Source organism: Acomys russatus, chromosome 25 (genome assembly GCF_903995435.1).
Source record: "Acomys russatus chromosome 25, mAcoRus1.1, whole genome shotgun sequence".
NCBI classification, from domain to species: domain Eukaryota; kingdom Metazoa; phylum Chordata; class Mammalia; order Rodentia; family Muridae; genus Acomys; species Acomys russatus.
The window spans coordinates 31436392-31457305 of record NC_067161.1 but is presented as its reverse complement, the minus strand read 5'-3'; the positions used below and the strand labels follow the sequence as shown (position 1 = coordinate 31457305).

General features: G+C 52.0%; 1 protein-coding gene across 2 annotated transcripts in view; it reads right to left on the bottom strand.

The window, feature by feature from the left end:
* The window catches only part of Tbc1d9b (TBC1 domain family member 9B), a 40046-nt gene that overhangs the window by 10861 nt on the left and 8271 nt on the right, over positions 1-20914 (bottom strand). For both annotated transcript variants that reach the window (XM_051168449.1, XM_051168448.1), the window contains exons 3-15: positions 19437-19555; positions 14700-14928; positions 13229-13487; positions 11697-11904; positions 10971-11183; positions 9223-9384; positions 8751-8901; positions 7980-8194; positions 4588-4705; positions 3468-3753; positions 2259-2388; positions 2032-2130; positions 1107-1175 (exon numbers count right to left, since the gene is read on the bottom strand). In XM_051168449.1, coding sequence (XP_051024406.1) covers positions 1107-1175; positions 2032-2130; positions 2259-2388; positions 3468-3753; positions 4588-4705; positions 7980-8194; positions 8751-8901; positions 9223-9384; positions 10971-11183; positions 11697-11904; positions 13229-13487; positions 14700-14928; positions 19437-19555 — 2258 coding nt within the window. The remainder of the gene's footprint in view (positions 1-1106; positions 1176-2031; positions 2131-2258; positions 2389-3467; positions 3754-4587; positions 4706-7979; positions 8195-8750; positions 8902-9222; positions 9385-10970; positions 11184-11696; positions 11905-13228; positions 13488-14699; positions 14929-19436; positions 19556-20914) is intronic.

Here is a 20914-nt window from a genome sequence, read left to right as displayed (position 1 = left end):
TGTGTCAAGTTCTCAGTTGAAGGAGCAGATGCATTCCTTCCTCTGTGTGAGGTGGTTCGTATGTTTTTTTTTTTTTTTTTTTGGTGTGTGCGTGTTTTCCTGCTATTTAGGAGTGGTTTATTGGAGTTCGGTCAGTACACTGCTTGACATCCAAGCGTGAGAACCTAACTTTGGTCCCCAGAACCAAAACTGAAAAGGTGGGTGTGTGGGGCTAGCAAGATAGCTCAGGGAATAAAGGTGCTTACTGCCAAATGAAATGTCCTGAGTTTGACCCCTGGAACACACAGTTGAGGGAGAGAACCTGCTCTTACCAGTTGTCCTCTGACCTCTATACATGTACCATGGCACATGTACACGTACATGCATATACAAAATAAATAAGTGCATGTAATCATGGGATTAAAAAAAAATGGCTGGGCGTGGTGGCACTCCCCTTTCATCCCAGCACTCAGGAGGCAGAGGGGGGCAGATCACTGTGAGCTCAAGGCCAGCCTGGTCTACACAGGTGAGTTCAGGACAGCCAAGGCTGCATAGAGAAACCCTGTTTCGAAAAACCAACAACAACAAAAGAAACAAAACAAGGCAACAACAACAAAAAGAAAAACAAATCAATACAATGACAAAAGGCGCACATGGTAATGTGCACTTGGAATCACTGTGCTGTGAGGCAGAGGCAGGAGGAGCTGTGGTACTCACGGGCCCCTGCTTGGTAAGCTCTCAGACAGTGAGAGACCCTGTCTCAGTGGTTAGGAGCACTGACTGCTCTTCCAGAGGACCTGGGTTCAATTCCCAGCACCTACATGGCAGCTCACAACTGTCTGTAACTCCAAGCTTTAGCACCCTCACACAGACATACATACACCAATGCACATAAAATAAACATAAAATTAAAAAAAAAAAAGCAAAACCAAGGTGGGTTGTTGCGGGGTAATGACATCTGAGGTGCTCATGTGCACACTCTGTTGAGGATTAAACTCTGTCACACGTGGTGGTTCACAGTAGTAAATGCAGCCTGGGACAAGGGGTTTCCTGGCTGGGAGTCACTGTGCTGACACACTTAGCAGCCTAGTTGGAGAACTGCACCCGCCCTTGTGCTTAGCTGTCACCTTAAACACCATGTAAAGATCCTCCAGCTCGTCAATGGAGAAGCCAATGTCCCCTGGAATGGCTCGGACCTAGAAGGAAAGATGAAATGTTGGGACCGGAAGGCTGCTGGAGCTCCTGCTTGCTCTGGCGGAGCTCTCTCATGTAAACAGGCACCAAGGGCAGCAAGGGTGTGATCTGTCCTCTCGCTGTCACCAGTGGCCAAGCACATGAAGGAGGGTCCACTCGGGAGAGGGCTACCTATATGCTCACCCTTTGCCACCACCTGCCAGTCAGTCCTCACTCCTTGGAGCTCTTCCTGAGGGTGGGTGCTAGACGGCCTCTTAGCTCCAGCTACCTCAAAGGGTTCTATAGTTTCCCAGCCAGGTCTTTCTACCCTCAGTTAGCCAGAGTTGGTCACCTCTTTCCCTCGTGAGCAAAGTGGCCTTAGTACCCTAATCCTGAAGGGAGGGTTGAGAATGTGGAGGCCCAGTAAGGGGTCCCTGCCTCCACAGGGGCGGAGAACAAGAATAGGTTTAAACAGAGCCTAGGGGGTGGGCAGGGATGGTCCATCCCCTGCAGAGACATGGACAAGGGCATCAGGCCAGGGCATATGGGGTGGGCTGGGCAGAGTGGCACTACCAAGGACAGATGAAAAGCTTACAGCAAAACCAGGCTGGGAGGACTTAACCCAGATGGCTAGTGGCCTGAGTGTGCAGGTGCAAGAGAGAAATCCCACTAGGTGACCAGGGCTTCTCCCTAGCTCCCCAAACTACCATGATGTGGGACTTTAGGTCCACATAGCATCCGGGCCGTGACACGGGTACCAAGGCAGTGCAGGCCTAGGGCACAAGTTGGACCCTGCCCACGGAGGGGTGGGGCTGGCTAGGGTACTGGGAGAAGCCCCTTGCTCCCAGAGGTTACCGTCGCCTTCGCCAGTGACCATACCACGCTTCTCTTGGCCGTGTCTTCCAAGGACTGGATCACCTTCAGCCTCTGTTTAAACCGCATCTGTTCGATGTCGTCAGCCCTCAGGCTGCTGAACTTCTACAGACCAAAGGAGAATCAGTAAGACCAGAGGCAGAGGGGGAAGTCCCTGCCACACTAGCCTGTGTTCACCTCAAACCAAAGACCCCGGGGACAGCCTGGCCAGGCTAACCCTGTTAAGAGCTGACCTCATAGGACACTCGCAGGAGGTCAAAGATGTCCACCTCTGCAGGAGGGTCATCTCCACTGGTCAGCAGAGCATGGAGGTGTGGGATAGGTGGAGAAATGCTCTGCCTGTTGACCACATTGTCCAGGTACCTGCAAGCATCAGAGGATAGCAGTATAGCCCTCCACCAGCCACAGGCAAATGCTAGTGCAGAGTTCAGGCTCAGAGTGCTGCGGGAAGGTGGTGGTGTGGAGCTCCCATCAGGTTAGCGGAGAAAAGGTTGTGCTGCCCACTGACACCTGAGCGCCAACCCTGAGGATGCCAGGCTGTCTTGTAGGGGCCTGTGGATTCCAGAGGCTACCTAGTTGGGGTGACTCGTGAGTCACCAGGGTCTGGCCATGCAGTGAACGTTTCTCCATGGACAGGGTCTTGCTTTGGCTGATTAGTCTGGACTAGCCTGGCCTTCCATCCTGCTAGGCTCTCCAGGATGAGCCTAACACTCAGGCAGGAGAAGCCTTCTGGTTCCAACCAATCCCACTGGCATCCCTGGTCAGATGTCTCCCCCTGAGGAGATGCTCAACCTCCCCATGGCCACAACTAAGTGACTTTAACGTCAGGGGACCAAGAATCACACTACGTAGACAACAATCTTGCTAACTCTGCAGGGACTCACCAGCCCTGGACCGGCTCAATAGGCAAGTGTGATGTTCCAGGCCATAAGGAGCTCAGGGTAAGTACAGAGCGAGCTGAAAGCCAGGCTGAGGACTTGGGATGCTGCTCTGTACAGAGGAAAACCATAAAGGAGATTTCCTCATGCCCGGGGAGGGGCAGGGTCAAAGTCCTGTGGGGTGTGGAAGAGACTCCAGCAGAGACCACACGATGAGGCAGGCTCCAGCTCCAGAAAGAGTTAGCTATGCACTGAGACAGCTGGGGTATGGGGGAGAACCTGGGAGGGATGAATGCTTGAGTAGGCTGGGGGAGTGGGCACGACTGGGCAGTGTTGTGAGCTTGGAGGAGATAACCAGGTCAGCTTTCTAACACAAGAGCTTCCCAGATTAGACAGAGGCAGCATCTTGGATCCCACTGGGACGGTTGTCTCCTGCCCCCAACTCATCTCTTGACCTAGTCTAATACTTGGAGCACAGCACAGGATGTTGACTGAGGGCTAGGGATGGGGGAGAGGCTGTGCTACCAGCTCCCCGGAAACCAGAGTAGCCCCCAGCATGCTCACCTGCCCAGCACGGTCATGGCCTCGCCTTCATCACTGCAGTCCAGCAGCTGTTCCATGTTGGCATCCAACACAGCCAGGGCCACCTGCAAGATCACCTTGATGCCCTCGTAGAAAAAGCAGTCGACAATGACCACAGCACTCTCGAAGGGCATGACGCTGAGGAAGAGGGTCAAGAACCAGGACAGCGAGATGCTGGAGATCACCCCCAGCTCCTGCATCTTCTCTGAGAGCCGGGGCAGGACGTCTCTCGTGAGCTCCTCAAAGATGCCTTGGTCTACGAGGGCCCCTGAGGAGGGCACAGTAGGCTGAATAAGAGCACGGCTCTGGGGGCTCCAGCAGACCCCGGGTAGAATCCTAGGGCTTGGGGTCCAGGGCCACCACCTGGTTCCTGTCCAACCTCAACCCTGCCAGCTCTGCTTACAGTGAGGGCCAGAGGGGTGTGCTTATGTAGAAAGTGGAAAGAAAAAGAATCACTTTGTAATCATTCTTTTTATAGCTGCCAGGCCACTGTGTGAACGGAAGCATTTGCTCCAATACCCAGTGGTCCCTTGGCATCCATGAGGATGTTTCTAGCATTCCCTCAGACACCAGAATCCTCCAGTGTCAGAGCAGGGGACACACTGTAGTTTGTCAGGACCGATGCACACCACCCTGTACACTGTAAATTACTTCTGGATGACTCGTGCTACCTACTATGGTGTAATGCTGTGGAAAGCTGTACGGCTATTATACACTGCCTCGAGGAGGACAACAAAAGGACGAATCTGGGCGTGTTCATTAGGTGGACTTTCTTTTTTCTTTTAAAGATGTATTTATTTATTATTATGTATACAGTGCTCTGCTTACATGTATACCTTCAGGCCAGAAGGGGGTACCATGTCTCATTATAGATGGCTGTGAGCCACCATGTGGATTGTCGGGAATTGAACTCAGGACCTTTGGAAGAGCAGACAGTGCTCTTAACCTCTGAGCCATCTCTCCAGCCTTGTAGGTGGACTTTTGAAAGGAAATCCCAGTGGGAACTGCTTAGGGGCGAGCCTGCCAGGGGAAGGACAGCCACACCCACGTGGAGCTCCTGAGCAGGTTGAGGCTCAGGCAAGGATGCCCTGGGGACACTCACCCACTACTCTGGTGTTGTAGTAGTCAGGCAGCATTCGCTCACACAGGGCCACCAGTAGCCAGAAGGCTTCCTCCTCACTGCCATAGAGCAGGAGCACTGAGGTCACGATGTTCATTGCCTGCCAGGTAGAGAGTGGGGTGTGTCTGTCTCATGCTGCTGGCCACAGAACAAAATGGCCAGCCCCTTCAGGAAGGCCCAGCATCCAGCAACAAGAAACAGCCCCGACCAACGCTGGGAAATTTGCCAACAAGCCAATTTGCAAGAAATCAATGAGACAGAGGCAGCCAGCTCCATCAAAGTGGGTCAGAAGGCATTAGGAAAACAGGGACTGCGACTTCCGCAAACACTTCCACCAAGTGGGCTGGGTCAAGCTGATGTGTGGGTGTGTAGGCAGAAAGTAGTGGGGAGGGGGGTACATAGAACATCAGCTGATAACAAAAATAGGCTTAGAAGAAGGCAAGCTATTTAAAAAATAAGACCAATCTGCTGGCTCCCATGGATTGGTAATGGTATGCTAGCCTTACAGCAACTAAGTTATTGGTTTTTTTGTTTTGTTTTGTTTTTTGTTGTTGTTGTTACTTAGCCTTTTCGTTGTTTTTGAGACAGGGTCTCTCTGTGTAGCCTTGGCTATCCTGGACTCACTTTGTAGACCAGGATGGCCTTGAACTCACTGAGATCCACCTGCCTCTCTCTCCTAGAGTGCTGGGATTACATGTGTGCACCCAGCCTTTTTTCTTTTTTTTAATTGAAGGTCCCTTACTGGTCCTGCTTCCATGAGTAGCCAAGATCAAGGGAAAAGGGAGAGCAACCAGCCACTGCATGGCGGGAGGGCATTTCCACATTTTATTTCCACACAGAACTAAACAGACAGGATAGAGTCACTATTGTGGTTAGAAGTTGGCAGCATGACTGGGCAGTGGTGGCGCACACCTTTAGTCCCAGCCTTTGGGAGGCAGAGGCAGGCGGATCTCTGTGAGTTCGAGGCCAGCCTGGTCTACAAAGTGAGTCCGTGATAGCTAGGACAGCCAAGTCTGTTACACTGAGAAACCCTGTCTTGAAAAAAGGAAGGGGGAAAAAAAAGTAGCTGGCATGGCAGCATGGGACATTAAAAAAAAAAAAAAGAAGGCTTCCCCCAAACTGGGTGCCTGGAATGGGACTTGGTCTGCTTCAGTCAGAAGATCAAAGCAGTTTGGGAAGGCCAGAACCTTCAGGGAGGAAGGGAAGAGGACAGTCCAGGGGGTGGGAGGGACGCTTCCCTCTGCAATGGGTGTGAAGGCACTGTCCTCCCTCTGCTGTGATCCCCCTAGCCTCTACGGTCTAGCAGGAAAGTGGCAGCCTGTAACACGCCTCCCACCCCCACCCCAAGGGTTGTCTGGGGCACAGCAACTGGTTGTCTGGAGCACAGCAACTAAGTTTTAGCAAACCAGTTCCCTTGAAATCCAGATACAAGCTAAGGCCAACAGAAAGCCATCTGACCTGACTAGGAAGTGTCCACTAGATTCAAAGGCAAAAGCCACCAGAAATGCAAAATCTCAGTGAGACAGCCTACCACACCCAGCTTGAGAGAGGAACTGCACCCTAGTGAGCTACTGACGAGAAGGCACGATGGTGCAGCTGTGAGAATATGGAAGTTCCTTAGAAGATGAACGCAGAGCACCATCCAGCAGTTTGACCTCTGGGCTCACAGCCAGCGACCTGAAGGCAGAGACTGGAACAGGCATTCATACACTGAGGTTCACAGCAGCCTTATGCACAATAGGCCAGTGCTACAGGTAACCCAAGAGATGCAGAGCCAGATCATATACAGCCACAGTGGAATATTAGCCAGCCTTAAAGAGGAAGAAAACTGACTCATGCTGCAATGTGACGGCTCTTGGGGACAGTAGGTGAAAAGCTAGATGCAAAAGGATAAACATTGGTCTCCAAGAAACCTGGGACAAATCTCACTCAGTACCTGTGGCTCTTCCCAGCCCTTCTCACCCCGCCCTCTACACTAAACCCTTCAGCCTTCCCCCAGCTTCAGTCCCTATGTAACTTCAGCTGCTCTGGCTACGCAGTCTGTTGGTCCCTCAGTCCTTGGCTCCTCTTTGCTCCCTCTCTCTCCCCTTCCTCTCTCTCCTCTAGTGGCCAGGCTTATTCTGCTGGCTCAGTTCAGTCTGGACCCTTCTAGATGCCTTTGGTTGTACTCTTTCTCCCATCTACAATAAACCTTCTCCTCCACCATACACAGCAGCAGGCATGTCCTCATCTTTTTCATTCAGTATGATTACACTTACATGAGAACCATCAAATTCAGAGACAGAAGGGAGAATGGTACAGGGACTGATGGGAAAGTGGGAGTGAGGAGTTGATGTTTGATAGTACAGTCTTAATGTGGGGAGACAGAAAGTTCTATAGATGGACAGTGGTGATGGCTGCCAAACTGTGTATGTACTTACATACTTAATAGTGGCTAAAATGGTAAATTTTATACTATGTATGCTTTACATACATACTACATACATACACAGACGAAGAAAATTCTGCCCAATCTCAGACAACAAACACATAGAAGACAACTTACTATATGGCAAGGGGCTGAGGTGAAAAGTCACCATTATGGGTGTCTATGTGTGGGTGTACCTGTGAATACAATGTGGAGGCCAAATATATCAAACCTCCTAGAATTGGAGTGACAGGCTGCCTGATGTGGGTGCTGGGACTTGAACTCAGGTCCTCTAGAAGAGCATCACAGTCTTAATCTCAAGCCATCTCCACAGCCCTTTTTAAAACAAGCTGGCAAGGAAGCAAACAAACAAAACCAGGGTTTCATGTAGCTCAGGCTAGCCTCAAACTTTGCTGTGGGTGACCATGAACTTCTGATCCTCCTGCCTTGATTTCCCAGGTGCTGAGATTATAGGCAGGCAAATGTTACTACCAGGTTTTTGTTTGTTTGTTTGTTTTATTTAACTTTATTTTATGCGCATTGGTGCTTTGCCTGCATGTTTGTCTATGACTGTCGGATCTTGGAGTCACAGTCAATTATGCGCTGCCATGTAGGTGCTGGGATTTGAACCTGGGTCCTCTGGAAGAGTAGTCAGTGCTGCTGTTAACTGCTGAGCCATCTCTCTAGCCCCACTACCAGGTTTTTGAGACAAAGTCTCGATTTGTAGCTCAGGGTAACCTTGAACTTCTAGCAATCCTACTGCCTCAGCTTCCCAAGTGCAAGGATTATAGGCACAGGATTATAGGCACACCATGTCTAAATTACATCTTTTTGGGGGGGATCAGGGTATGGACAGGACCATGTATAGGTAAGGCTACCACAGGTGCAGACTGTCAGCACCTGCCCCGCCCCTGGGAGGTCATGGTAGGAGGCCCTTTCTCCAGGGCCCCTGCTAAGTTCCAGTTACCTGGCAGTAGCCAATAGTAGGGTTTCGGAAGGCATAGGCGGTCAGCACCCTCCGGAGCGCAGCAATCCCAAGCTCGTTCTGGAAAGCAGGGTGTTCAGGCATGGAACGATGGAGGTCTCGCTCAATCTCCTCAGTGGCCAAGCTGTACTTCCCCATGGATTTCTCTACCAGCTCAGCATAGTAGCCAGGATGTGTCACCATCTCATTCCAAGCCCCTGGGGAGACACAGGTGGCAGCTGTCTTTTTCTTCTTCCTCCCAGGACTTGGGCAACAGTGACAGGGCTGACTGGAGACATAAATGTCCCTTGGAGGAGAGGGAACTTTGTGATCAGTTACGGGGTGTGAGGCTGGGTTTCTCTGGTGGCTGCTCTGTCTAAGAAATTCAAATGGCCTGTGTCCTGAAATGCTCCAACTGGCCAAAGGTATGACTGTTGTCAGAGCCTGTCCCAAAAAATGCGGTCTGGAAGGGGAGCTTTCTTGCCTCCAATGGTACTGCCATCCACCGACAGCACCTGTGCTGGCACCTGCTGCTCTGGGCCCTTGTGTAGCTGTAGTCCTTACTCCCAAATCTCCAAGAGAGCTGGCAGCTCCTCCCCTGCATAGCTGGCTCAGTGACCAGAGCAACTCACTGAGCCAGGTGTTCTTTTGGTGCTAGGGATAGAACCCAAGGCCTCATCCAAGCTAGGACATGCTCACCATGTATAATGCACAGAAAACTCTGAGGGCTGCGACTGGCCCATCCAAGGCTGGGGGCTACTGGACCACACTCACCAGAGAAGAGGAGCCAGAGCTCCCCTCGGAGGCTCTCAGGGATGCCCTTCAGGACCAGCTCCCGAGTTTTGCCTGTTCGGTACATGCACATGCCACGCCCATACTCAAAGAAGTGGATGTTCCATGATTCCTCCTTCATCTTCTCCTTGGCCTGAGAGAGGGAACATGGAGTGTGGAACTGTTTCAGAGCCATGATGGTAAAGCTAGAGATGAGGATGGCTGCCCCACTCCACCCCAGCTCTTCAACAGCAGAAGGCCCTTCCTATTAGAGACCCAGGGCATCTGATGAAAAGCAACCCCCAACACAAGGCAGCCAGAGTCTATCCCCAAGCCCTGGGTCAACCCGACACTGCTCAGTGCAGGCCAAGAGGGCAACACACACCCTGACAAAGCACAAAGGCCCAGCCCAGAGGTGGCTTCCTCCTGAGGTCTCAATTCAGCGTGAGCTGAGGTACCTGTGCTCAAGGCTTACCCCTTTGGCGCCAAGGTCCTCCATGGGTGAGTTTTTCTGGAAGACTTTGAGCAGGCCCTGGGAAGTGGTAGGAACCTCCTGTGTACTGAAACTCGGAGGGCTGCCCAGGGGAGAGGATGGGCTGGTGCGCGCTTCTGGCGCCTCCTGAGGAGTTGGGAGAGACTAGAAAATAAAACAAGAGAGGAAAATGCCTAACTGAGCTGCCCAGTGGCCTCGGATGTGCACATCCACCCAGAAAGTTGAGTAAAGATGCCTCAAATAGCTGGGTATGGTGGTGCACACCTTTAATCCCAGCACTTGGGAGGCAGAGGCAGGTGTATCTCGGTGAGTTCAAGGCCAGCCTGGTATACATAAGTAAGTCTAAAACAGTCAGGGCTATGCAGAGAAATCTCATCTCAAAAAGCAAACAAAGATGCCTCTAAGGGTCAATGGGGCCAATCATGAGGCTGCAGACGGGGCCCAGCCTGCATTTCCTCTCTGGCTGGATGAAACCAAAGCCATCTACACTAGCCAGTTAGGGCCTATCACAGGTAACTGGCTTTTCTTCCTGGTGGTGCCTGGATATTGCTGAATTCATGCCCTGCTACATTAAGCATGTAGAAGGTGGGCTCCACGTTTTGTGTGTGTGCAGGGTCCATAGCACTTGTGTGCATGTCAGAGGATGAACCGTGGGAGTCAGGTCTCTCCTTCAGCCATATGGACTCCAGGGGTTGAACTTGGGTCACCAGGCTTAGCAGCAGGCACTTCACCTGCTGAGCCATCTCAGCAGCCCTGAGAATTGCTTTTAGCGACAGGAAAATACATCCTCAAATTCTTACAGAATTTTAAGGGGCTCCTGTTTTGTTTTGTTTTTTAAATCCATATTTCTAGAATATAATAAATTTCACAAGAGTATAGGTTTTAAAAAATATTTTAAAACTTATCTAATGTGTACACATGTGTCTATTATGGGTGCCCGGAGCTGGAGTTACAGGTGCCTGGTGGATGCTGGGAAGCAAACCTGGGACCTCCAGGAGAGCAGGGAGCCTAATTGCAGAGCGCCTTTCCAGCCCCCTCCAGACATGATCTCCTTATGTGGTCATGGCTGTTCTGGAACTTGGTATGTGTATCAGGCCGAGCTGAACTAGTCGTGATCCCCTCACATCTGCCTTCCGGGTTCTGGGATAATTTCAAGCCTGCTGCCATGCTGCACAAAAGAAAGAGCAAATGTTTTGTCTAACCTGGTCATTGTTCTGTTCACAGGGCCTGGAAGGACAGCTGGTATCTGAGACATAAAGTGACATGCTGGATGAACCAATGAGTGCTCAGGAAAGACAATGCCTGGCGATGACTCTGGCCTGTCTTTGAGGTACTGAGCCTTGTGAAGTTGGGGCAGTACCCCCATCTTGCCCCTCCCTTCCTTTCTTTTTAGTGATATCAGAGATGGAACCCAGGGCTGTGTGCAGGCTACATCCCTAACAATTGGTTTTCCCAGACAGGGTCTTACCAGTTCTCTGGGCTGGTCTTGAACTTGTGACCCACCTATCTCAGACCCCATCAAATGTTAGGATCATAGGGACATGCCATTGTACTTGGCCCAGGATTGTTGTGCGTTCTACAGGATGCTCAGCAGCCCCCTGGGGGTGTTCCAGGGGCTACGAGTCACCCTCCAGCGTGCAGCACAGGGTCAGGCTCATGGGTAGCAGCTGGCTGCACCTGGAGGCTCTTCATCTGGCTTTGGCCCTGCTGTTCCTAAGTGGCTTCCTCACCTCTGGGACTGGATCCACAATGCTGCCCTTTGTCCCCACAGTGCTGCAGCCTGGCTGCTTGGACGGTGTTTTCTGTAGGAAGTCGGAGATCCTCTGAACCAGGAAGTCACGGTCTTTCAGGTTGGCAAACAGGAAGGTCATTTTACTCTTGGTGCTGATTGACAGAGGGCTGGGAAGGACGCTGGAGCTGTCAGCTTTTTCGACAATGGTCACCTGAGGGGGCAACAGAACGCTTTTGGGTGTTTGCCTGTCAGGATGGAGAGCTGGGTGTGCTGAGTACAGGGAGAGGGTGCCGGAGGATCTTAGGTGAGGTAGCACCACACTCTGCCTTCCACCTTGAGCTCTGCTGGCCGCACTGGGAACATGTGTCCCTCAGGGGTTAGATGTGGTTGGGACTTTCCTGAGGAGAGGCCTGGGACAATGGGGTCCCATCTGATGGCTGAGGAGAGGAAGCCATAGACTCTGGAGGGAGTCTTGTCATGGCACCTCTGGTTAGGATGCGATAACCAAATAGAAGTCATGATCAGGATGACTTTACCTCTACCTGGGCAATGGACAGCGGAGTGTCACTTTGCTAAGTGCCCAAGAGCCCACAGGCCAAATCACAGAGCTGCTCTGAGGTAAGGGGCCTGGGGCCATGTGGCTGTGGTGCAGAGGATGGGCCAGGCTTCGTCCTGAGAGGCTGCAGAGCTCTGCCCCAAGAGCACCTACATCAGGGACACTCACCTCCCTCAGGGGTATGATGAGGCGGCATGCGTCTTCCTCCTTGCTGGCAAAGCAGATGTAGTTATTGGAGATGAACATCTGGCCGGGGATGTGCAGCTTGTTAAATGGCGTCCATAGGGTGCAGCCCGTGTGGCCATCCAGCCGCTCGTCTTTGGGCAGCCGGAATGCGGCCCTGTAGCACTCATTCTTGGCTCGGGCATCCAGGTCTCTGAGGAGACAAAGTGGAAATCTGGGGTAAGGGCAAGAATTTTCTCGGTTTCCACACTGGACCCCAGATCCCTGGGATCTTCCGGTGAGCAAGCCATGCCTGGGGAGTGAAGCTCAGGAAAATGTATGGTGTTTACATACTCAGCAGGAGGGACAGAACATGATGTTCCCTTGAGGCTGGATGCTTTGAAGGGACACCTAGAGGCTCTGCCACTCAGTACGGAAGGACAGGCAGTCCCTGGAGCTGCTTGTACCCTGCCTGTCTGGCTCAGGCCCAGGATGAGATAGGCCGAGGGTGGTTCTTCACTCAGGGAAGAGTTAACCTTGAAACCCAGACAAGAAGCCCCAGCAGGGAGCAGCGAAGCTAAAACAAAATGTATGCCGGCTCTCACTGAAGAGAAATGCAGTCTGATGGCTGTGAATGGCAGCCTGGCCCTGTCTGTTCGGGGTCATGTCCACACAGACATATCTTCTTAGCTCCCAACAGAGCCTCTCGTCTGCGTTGAGCCTGAGCATGTACCCAGATTTATAGCAGGGGACACCACGCGCCAAGTTCCAGCACTGCGTCGTCTTTCTGTCACTCCCATCAGGAGAGTTGACACCCTTGCACAACATCCTGGTCTGGAAGGTGCACCCTGGGCCCGCACCCTGGTGAAGGGGCGCAGCCTATGAAATAATTGGGCTGAGGCGAAGTCTCTAAACATGCCAGCGTTGAGTCTGGTGGTGCTTACCCTGGCTGTGGAGCCCAGGAAACTTCTGCCATCTCAAATGAATGGGTGTCCCGTGAGGCTAAAACCTGAGGCCCAAGCACAAGTGACCTGCTGCGCTGGCCACTCTGATCCATCCTTCAGCCCCTCCCGTGGACAGAAAATGGCAGTGACCTCAGCTTTATACGTGGCCTGTCTGTTTTGCTAGCTTTGAGCCTGAGGACTCAAGACCCAGGATGCTTAAACCCCTTTGTGTCCATCACAGAGGGATGGAGGCTGTGCAACACACCACTCATTCACCACAGTCTTCCTGACACAGGCTCCTGAGAACCTCGGCATACTCTGCCTAAGGTGGTTTATACTCTAGCTCCACCCTCCACTGGTCCTTATTGAGGGACCTCTCTGTCACTCAGCACCCTGACCTGAGGCCAAGAGACCGCAAGAACTTCTTCCCCACAGCAGTATTAGTGGCCCTCCCAGTGCAATTCTGTTATGGTCTGTTTGCTGGCTCCCTTCCCAAGTACTGGGCCTGTGAGGGCATGTGCTGGACACCCGGCAGGGTTTGAGGACCATTCTCACTGCTCTGGGATCTCCCCACTCCTCAGGAGGGTGGCGTACCGCTTTAGAGCTGAGATGTTCTTATGTGGCCGGATGGGCCTGGGCAGGGCCTTGTCTTCCAAGAAACCCTCGCTGTCCAGCAGTTGTCGCATGGCCAGGTTGGCCAGCTGTTCCATAAGCTTGAAGGTCTCACCAATGTTTAAGAACATGGAGAAGAAGAGCTCCTGGTCCCGCGTGTCCACACGGATGCTCTCAGGGAAGAGTAAAGTGGCATTCTTCTCCAGGCGTGTGATGTCCACCCACTGTACCACCAGGCTCACTGATGAGAACACGGACAAACACGCCACCCATTACGAGCGGGCAAGGAGAGAATCGCCGTTCACTCTCAGAACCTCCCCTGGGCCGCTCCCTAAGGACACTGTTTACTGCCCTCCCTCCATGCCCGAGCCTAGTCATACTAAGACAAGTGATCTGCAAGTAGGAGCCAGCCCGTCCGGCTCACCGCTGCTCCAAGGCCAACCTTACTCAGTGCGTGTTCGCCCTGGGTGGATGATGGCGGAAAGGAACAGGCACGCAGAGAGGAACCAGCGGAAGGCTCAGGCCCTCAGGGGCCCCACTGACATGGTGAGACTGGCAGAGAACAGGACACCTGTCCCCGCAGAGAAGGCCACTGGCCACTGCAGCTTTGACAAGCAAACAGTAAGGGCAGGAGGAGGGCACAGAATGGGAAGGGCTCAAGCGTTGGTGCCTGCCAACAGGGTTAGCTACAGAAGTTCCTTTGGGGGGGCGACAGCAGCAGCAGAGGGAGCTGACAGCTATGCTGGGAGAGAGGCTTGCCTCCTGAGGTCAGGGCATTCTACAGGGAGAGAGAGAGAGAGGCCTTTAGCAGGTGACAGCGGCATATACCCCAGGCTCTACAAAACCTAAAAGCACTTAAGGAAGACGTGTCGCTGTGCGCAACGCTGGAAGGAAATGAAGAGCATGGTCCTTCAGTTCCTGCGACAGCAACAGTGGGCTGTGGATACAAGGGCTGCCAGGCACAGGTGTGGCCTGGCTGCTTGTGCCACTGGCAGCTAAGGTGGCACCTGGGACTTGGGGCGACAAAACAGCTGGGTGTAGAGAGAGGGGGAGGAAACGCACTAGGAAACATGGGCGCTTTGGATCAGCAGTGAGGTCAGGGAGGCAAGGGCATGGGGGAGCGGGTAGGATGTAAGGAAGTAGACCAAGGGGTGCCTTCTGCCCCACCTCACCTTCCTTCCTTCCCCCCACCTCACCTTCCTTCCTTCCCCCCACCTCACCTTCCTTCCCCCACCTCACCTTCCTTTCCCCCACCCCACCTCATCTTCCTTCCCCCCACCTCACCTTCCTTCCCCCCACCTCACCTTCCTTCCCCCACCTCACCTTCCTTCCCCCCCACCCCACCTTCCTTCGCCCACCTCACCTTCTTTCCTTCCCCCCCACCTCACCTTCCTTCCTCCCCACCCCGCCTTCCTTCACCGACCTCATCTTCCTTCCTTCCCCCCCACCTCACCTTCCTTCCCCAGCAGGAAGGAGTAGAAGCACAGGTGGTTGACTGTCAGGTAGAGCCAGCCCTGCCGTGGTACTCGGCCCTTCCAGAAGCTACAGGAGTAGTAGTTGACCAGCTTCTCGCCCTCTGGCATGCCGAACTGCTTCCTCATCTTTAGCTCCGCCTCCTTAAATTTCCCTGGGTCCTCATCCCCCTGGGGCTGCAGGTTCTTGTTCTCCTCTGCAATGATGCCCTGGAGGGGACAACAGGGTCTGAGCCACTGAGCATGTTGGGATAGTCCCAGAAAGAGCAGAGAGGCCAGGAACCCAGAATCCAGGACTTTCTTCTTTAAAAATTTTGATGGTGTGTGTGTGTGTGCGTGTTGGGAGTCTCATACAGTCTAGGCTGACTTCAAACTTACTATGTTGCCAAACCTGATCTTCTGTCTTATACCCTAATGCTGAGACCAGAGGCTTCTGCCACCACATTTGGCTTATGTGGGGCTGCGATAAAACCGAGAGCCTTATGTATGCTTGGCATGTATTCTAAGAATGGGGCTACATTCCTGACCCTCATTCAAGTTTTAAAATTAGCACACAAAGGAGTGGGTTTCATTATGACTTTTTAAAAGAATTTTTTAAACTACTGTTTATTTGTTATGTATAAAGTGTTTCATCTGCATATACACCTGCATGATAGAAGAGGGCACCAGATATCAGTATAGATGGTTGTGAGCCCCCATGTGGTTGCTGGGAGTTGAACTGATGACCTTTGGAAGAGCAGCCAGTGCTCTTAACCTCTGAGCCATCTCTCCAGCCCCATTATGACATTTTTAAAAAGACGTATTTTTCATTTGTGTGTGGTTGAATGTAAGCCATGAGTAAAAAGCAATGCCCAGGGGCCAGAAAATGGTGGAAGGTTCCCTGGAGCTGGAATTCCAGGTGGTCCTGCCCTGCAGGCCCCCTTCATAGGCTTTGGCTAGTAGCTATCACTCCTTCACTCTCCAGGGGCACCTGGGAGACCTAAGTAAGGGCAGGGAGCAGAGAGGCTGACAACAGCCTGCCCTGCCTTTCCTTCTGACTGCCTCAGTTTCCTCACTGAGTCACCAGCCCAGTGCCTCTGACAACTTCCCAGCCTCCTTGCTTGTCAAAATCACAGAGAGGGAGAGGGAGGGGGGAACAAGGAGAGGGGAGGGGGAGGGGAGGGGGAGGGGGGGAGAGAGAGAGAGGAATGAATATTATTTGTGTATGCATGAGCATGCAAGAACAACTTCGTGCAGTTGGCTCTTCCCGTCTGTGGCTAGGGGGGTAGAACTCAGGCTGTTAGACAGCAAGTTGCTCCACCTCACAGGGCCTACACTTCCTTCCTTCTCCATGCTCAATTTAAGTAGGTTATATTAGAGGGTAGGCCAAATAACGCCTGAAAGGCTGTTTCTGCCCTCCCCTCTGTCTGAGGCGCCCTGTCCTACGCTCTTCACGGCTCGTCTCCACGTGGCTTCCCAGAGACTCTCTCTGTGCCTTGGATCCCATCCGCTTCTGGATCCACCACCCTGCTCTTCTATCTCTTGTTTTTCAAGAAATTAGCTTTGGCTTTAGAATTTCTACTTCCTTTGTTTAACTTCCTGGTTTCTCTGGAGTTCTGTTTCTAACTTCCTAAACAGGACACCCGGCTCATTAATGTCACCCTCTCTTCTTTCCTAGCATTTAAAGGTCCCTTGGTAGGGGGCACTGGAGAGATGGCTCAGTGGTTAAGAGCACTCCCTGCTCTTCCAAAGGTCCCGAGTTCAACTTCCAGCACCCACAGCTGTCTGATGGCATCTTCCGGTGTGCGGACAGACACGCAGACAAAAGTACCCATATACATCTAAACACATACATAAACGAGCCTTTAAAGTTCCTGCTGTGAACCGCTGCTGCCTGGCACCAATTCCAATATATAGCATTTCAACCATCATTCAGATTTTTTTTTTTCTGTTGTATGTTCACAGGTGTGAGCACATACATGTATGCATGTGTGTGGAGGCAAGAGGTTGCTTTCCACCTTATGCATCAAGACTGGATCTGTCTTCTGGGCTCTGAACCACTAATTGGCTCTTCCTTCTGGTGCTGGGATTTCCAGCTGGCTGCCCAGGCCATTTACAGGGGATTGGGGAGTTGAACGTCAGTCAGTCCTTGTGTTTGCAAGGTGAGTGTTTTACCTGTTAAGGCACCTCCCAAGCCTCATTCACTTTTGTTTCCTAACTTCCATGGGCTATGTCGTGATGCCCAGAGGTTGTTTGAGAGGCCTCATCCTCAGCTCAGCACTATTGTGAGTTAGTTCCATGGACCAAGGTGCAACCAAGTGGGGGTAGGGTGTGGGGGGTGGGTGTAGGGGGTGTTGTCTGGTCACTGGGGATATGCCTTTAAGAGGATACCAGGATAGCTGGGCATGGTGGCACTCACAAGGCAAGATGGGCAGATGGCTGTGAGTTTTAAGCTAGTGTGGTCTACATGGTAGGCTAGCCTGGGTTACTTCGTGAACGTATGGGCACCCCAATTCCCTCCCTTCTCTTCCACGTTTTGGCTGTGTGTCGAGCAGCTTTGCTCTGTCACACACTCCGGACCATGATGTGCTGACACAGGCTAATAGGGAAAACCCCACTAAAACTGTGAACCAAAAAACCCCCTTCTGCTTGATAAGTCAATCATCTAAGATACTTGTTACAGTAACAGAAAGTGAACTAATGTCCTTTCTTCTTGACCCGAGCCATTCTGCACGTTGGCGTCCTGCTGATGTGCTTGTTGGAAGATATTTGATAAGGCTGCTATCATTACTACCACGGCCCAACAGAATAACAGCTTTGCCTGCTTCCCTGGACCTCTAAGACAATGCAGGTCCTGCCCTGAGCCCCAGTATGTGCAAAGAAGAGCTAAGAAACTCAGTCCAGTCTAGCCAGGCCTGTGGTGTTCCAACACGATGAATTCATAAGGCTTGCTGAAAGTAATTCTGCGCAGCAGGGGTCCTCCTGGGAATCTCAACCTAGCCCAGGCTGGGCTGGAACTCACAAGCGTCTCCTTGCCTCCTGAGTGTTGGGAATACAGGTGTGTGCTATTATGCTCTGCTTCATAGTCATTATTTGCTATAAAATGTTCTACTAAGTATACCCACATATGACTTAATAGCTCCCCTGAAAATAACGCTCTTAGCAACATAAGCCCGTAGAAAGCCCTGGAAAATGCTTGCAAGACTATTGCTCTCACACTGCAGAGGAAGGAGGAACACTCCCCTCTTGGCAGGCTGGGAGGCATTGCTTCCAGTGCTCGGGCTAATCAAGGCTGCAGGGAGCATAGCAACATGCGCCAGCCACTCTGTGTCTATGAATATACCCTAAGAACTTCTGCATAAAAAGATAAGCACCTTTTAACTCTAAGGCCTTTTGTTATTTTATCTGGGTATGGTGCTGCATGCCTTGATTCCAGCACTTGGGATCAAAAATTCAAGGCCAGCCTTGACTACCTAGTAAGTTCAGGGTGAGCAGGAACTATATAAGCTGGCGTCTCAAGAAATCCAGGAAAGCTGGGCACAGTGGTGCATGCCTTTAATCATAGTATTGGCAGGGGGTAGGCAACAGGCAGAGTTCTCTGAGTTCAAGGCCAGCTCGGTATACATGGTCTACATAGGAACTTTCCCACCAGCCAGGGCCACACAGAGAGGCCTTGTTTCAAACAAAAGAATACACCAAGGGGGCGGTGGTGGAAATGATTTCCTATGTTTCCCTTTCTTGGCCAAGGCCCCGGCGCCCACAATTACCTATCTGTATATTTGTTCTAAGGCATTTCAGAAGGACTTCACACCCCAGGCTAGCATTCAGCCTCCAGAGGCTAGCTAAGGAAGGGACTCGGCAGGTGTGCGGGCAGGTGTACGGGACAGCTCTCTGTCAGTGTGACAAACACCTGAGATAATCAGTGCAAAAGGCAGGCAGGCCTCTTGGGTCCAGAGTTTTCAGTCCATGGCTGCATCACCTCATTGCTTTGGGCCTGTGACAGCACAGTGCACCGTGGTGGAGAATGTATGGCCGAAGAGGCCTGTCCACCTTGTGCTGGCCAAGATGCAGAGACTGTAAACGGGACGAGGGTCCCAGCATATCCATTCGAGAGCATACCTCCATCCCCCTAATCGCCTTCCGTGATTTCCCACTTCCTATAGGGGCCAGCATCTTCCAATAAGAGCAGAGGCTGAGAAACAAACCAGCCAACCCATGGGCCTTTGGGGGACAATCACACCCATGGCACTTTTAACCATCACAAAAGGAGAAGGGACACTTCAGTTTCTATCTGGTGAAATGGGAACAAACCTACACCAGGTTGTTTAAAGATGAGACAGGACAGATAACAGAGCTTCGTTCTCAGAGTCTGCAGGCCATTGGTGCTAAGACCCCCACAGACACATGAACCTTTGTATATTCAAGTCTCTTCTATGAAGAAGAACAGTGTTTGTATATAGCCTGTGCCCACCCTCCTGCCTGCTTCCTACAACACGCAGCGCAGCAGGAGTGCTCCGCTCTGCTGTATGGCTTGGCGAAGGCTGACAATGGAGGTCTTTATGAGGCCGGCACAGATGTAGTTCTTTTCCCCAAATATTTTTTGACACACAGTTAGTTGGTTGAATCCATGGAAGCACAGCCCGAAGACACAGACCATCAACGGTGTGTGGCCACCACCACCCCACAGAGGGAGGCGGGGGGTGGGGGGCGTGTGGCTGCGAGTGGGACATGAGCCTTACGTGTATCTTGCCCTTGACGAAGGTAGTGATGTCTTCCTCGTTGTCAAAGATGGACAGTGTCTGGAGCAAGTTGTTCTCCAGCCATTCCCAGTGCTTGGTGATCTCTTTTCGGGAAGAACCTAGTCCAGAGAGGACAGATGAGATCGTGAGGTCCCAGACTCGAAGCAGACAGGTGGGCCCCAAGTGCTCTGGTCAAAGCAACCTCCTCCGTCTTCAGGCTACAGATTAGCCCTTCCTGACTAAGACTCCAAAAGCCAGAACCACAGAATCCTCCCTCCTCCAACACCAACGGAGCACCATCTGGCTCTGCATCTGTGTCCTAGAGACAATCTGTGTGGCCCTAAGATTGTGAAGTCATCAAGCTCCTTTGTCCAATTGACAGAATCTCTTCAGGCCAGACAAACAGCTACTGCCCGCTTCATCACAGGCTCCCGCTGGCCTCCGCCCACTCTGTCTTTGCACTGCAATTACAGGGCAGGGCAGTGCTGCTCTCACAGGCTGGGGGACTGTCTGCCCCCATCAGGGACCTAGAAGAGCAGCCTTGGGAGGTAAAGCAAAAAACCTGTCCTGGGAAACCTCGGAATGGGTGACTACAGAGAAGGGAGAAGGGAGCATCTGTATTCTTTTCAGCTGTGTTGGGGCAGAGCAATCCATGGACCGTGGCAGGAAATGCAACCATATGCCAAGGCCAGGCCCACACACTATGCCCTGTGAACCAGAGCACAGAACATAGGGTGTTCTGGGAAAATGCTTTACTACTGAGCCACACCCTCTGCCCTGAAGGAGACACCCTTTTCTAATTGGCAACACTCTTTTATCAGCTGGACTGGTGACCCTGACCCTGACCCCTTCCTGGCTAGGCCTGGTTGTCCCACCCCCAGCCCCCTCCCACCCACACCTGCTCTATACTCTGCTGCAGTCTGGCTTGCCTTTGTTAGGGATGGCTTGTTTGTGTTTTATGCAAGCAGCTGACCTAGCAGACAGACAACCCCACAGGCTGGAAGCCTTGATGGGCCTGGGGGAGGACATCCACGTGAAGACATGAGCCAGACGTACTAGATAGCTCCGTGAGTCACACGGTGACTGTCTCTCTGCCAGCCCCTTTAGTCACCCACTTTCCCTTCCCAGTTTTTCTTTGTATTTCTCTAACAGGCTCCTTCTGGGGATGCGCAGAGGCCAGGGTCTGGTTGGTAGGAAGGGATTGCTCTCTGCCTTTCTCTGTTTTTGGCCGAGAACCCACAATCAAATTCAGAAGTTAAACTGGCATATGGTGCAATAGCTCTCAGTATCATTTCTTTTCTTTTTTTTAAACTTAAGAGTTATTTTATGTATACGTTTTGGTTGCATGTATGTGCACCACTTGTGTACCCTGAGAGGTCAGAAGGGGGAGTTGGATCGCCTGGAACTGGAGTTACAGATGGTTATGAGCCACTATGTGGGTCTGGGGAACCAAGGTCATCTGCAAGAGCAGCAAGTGC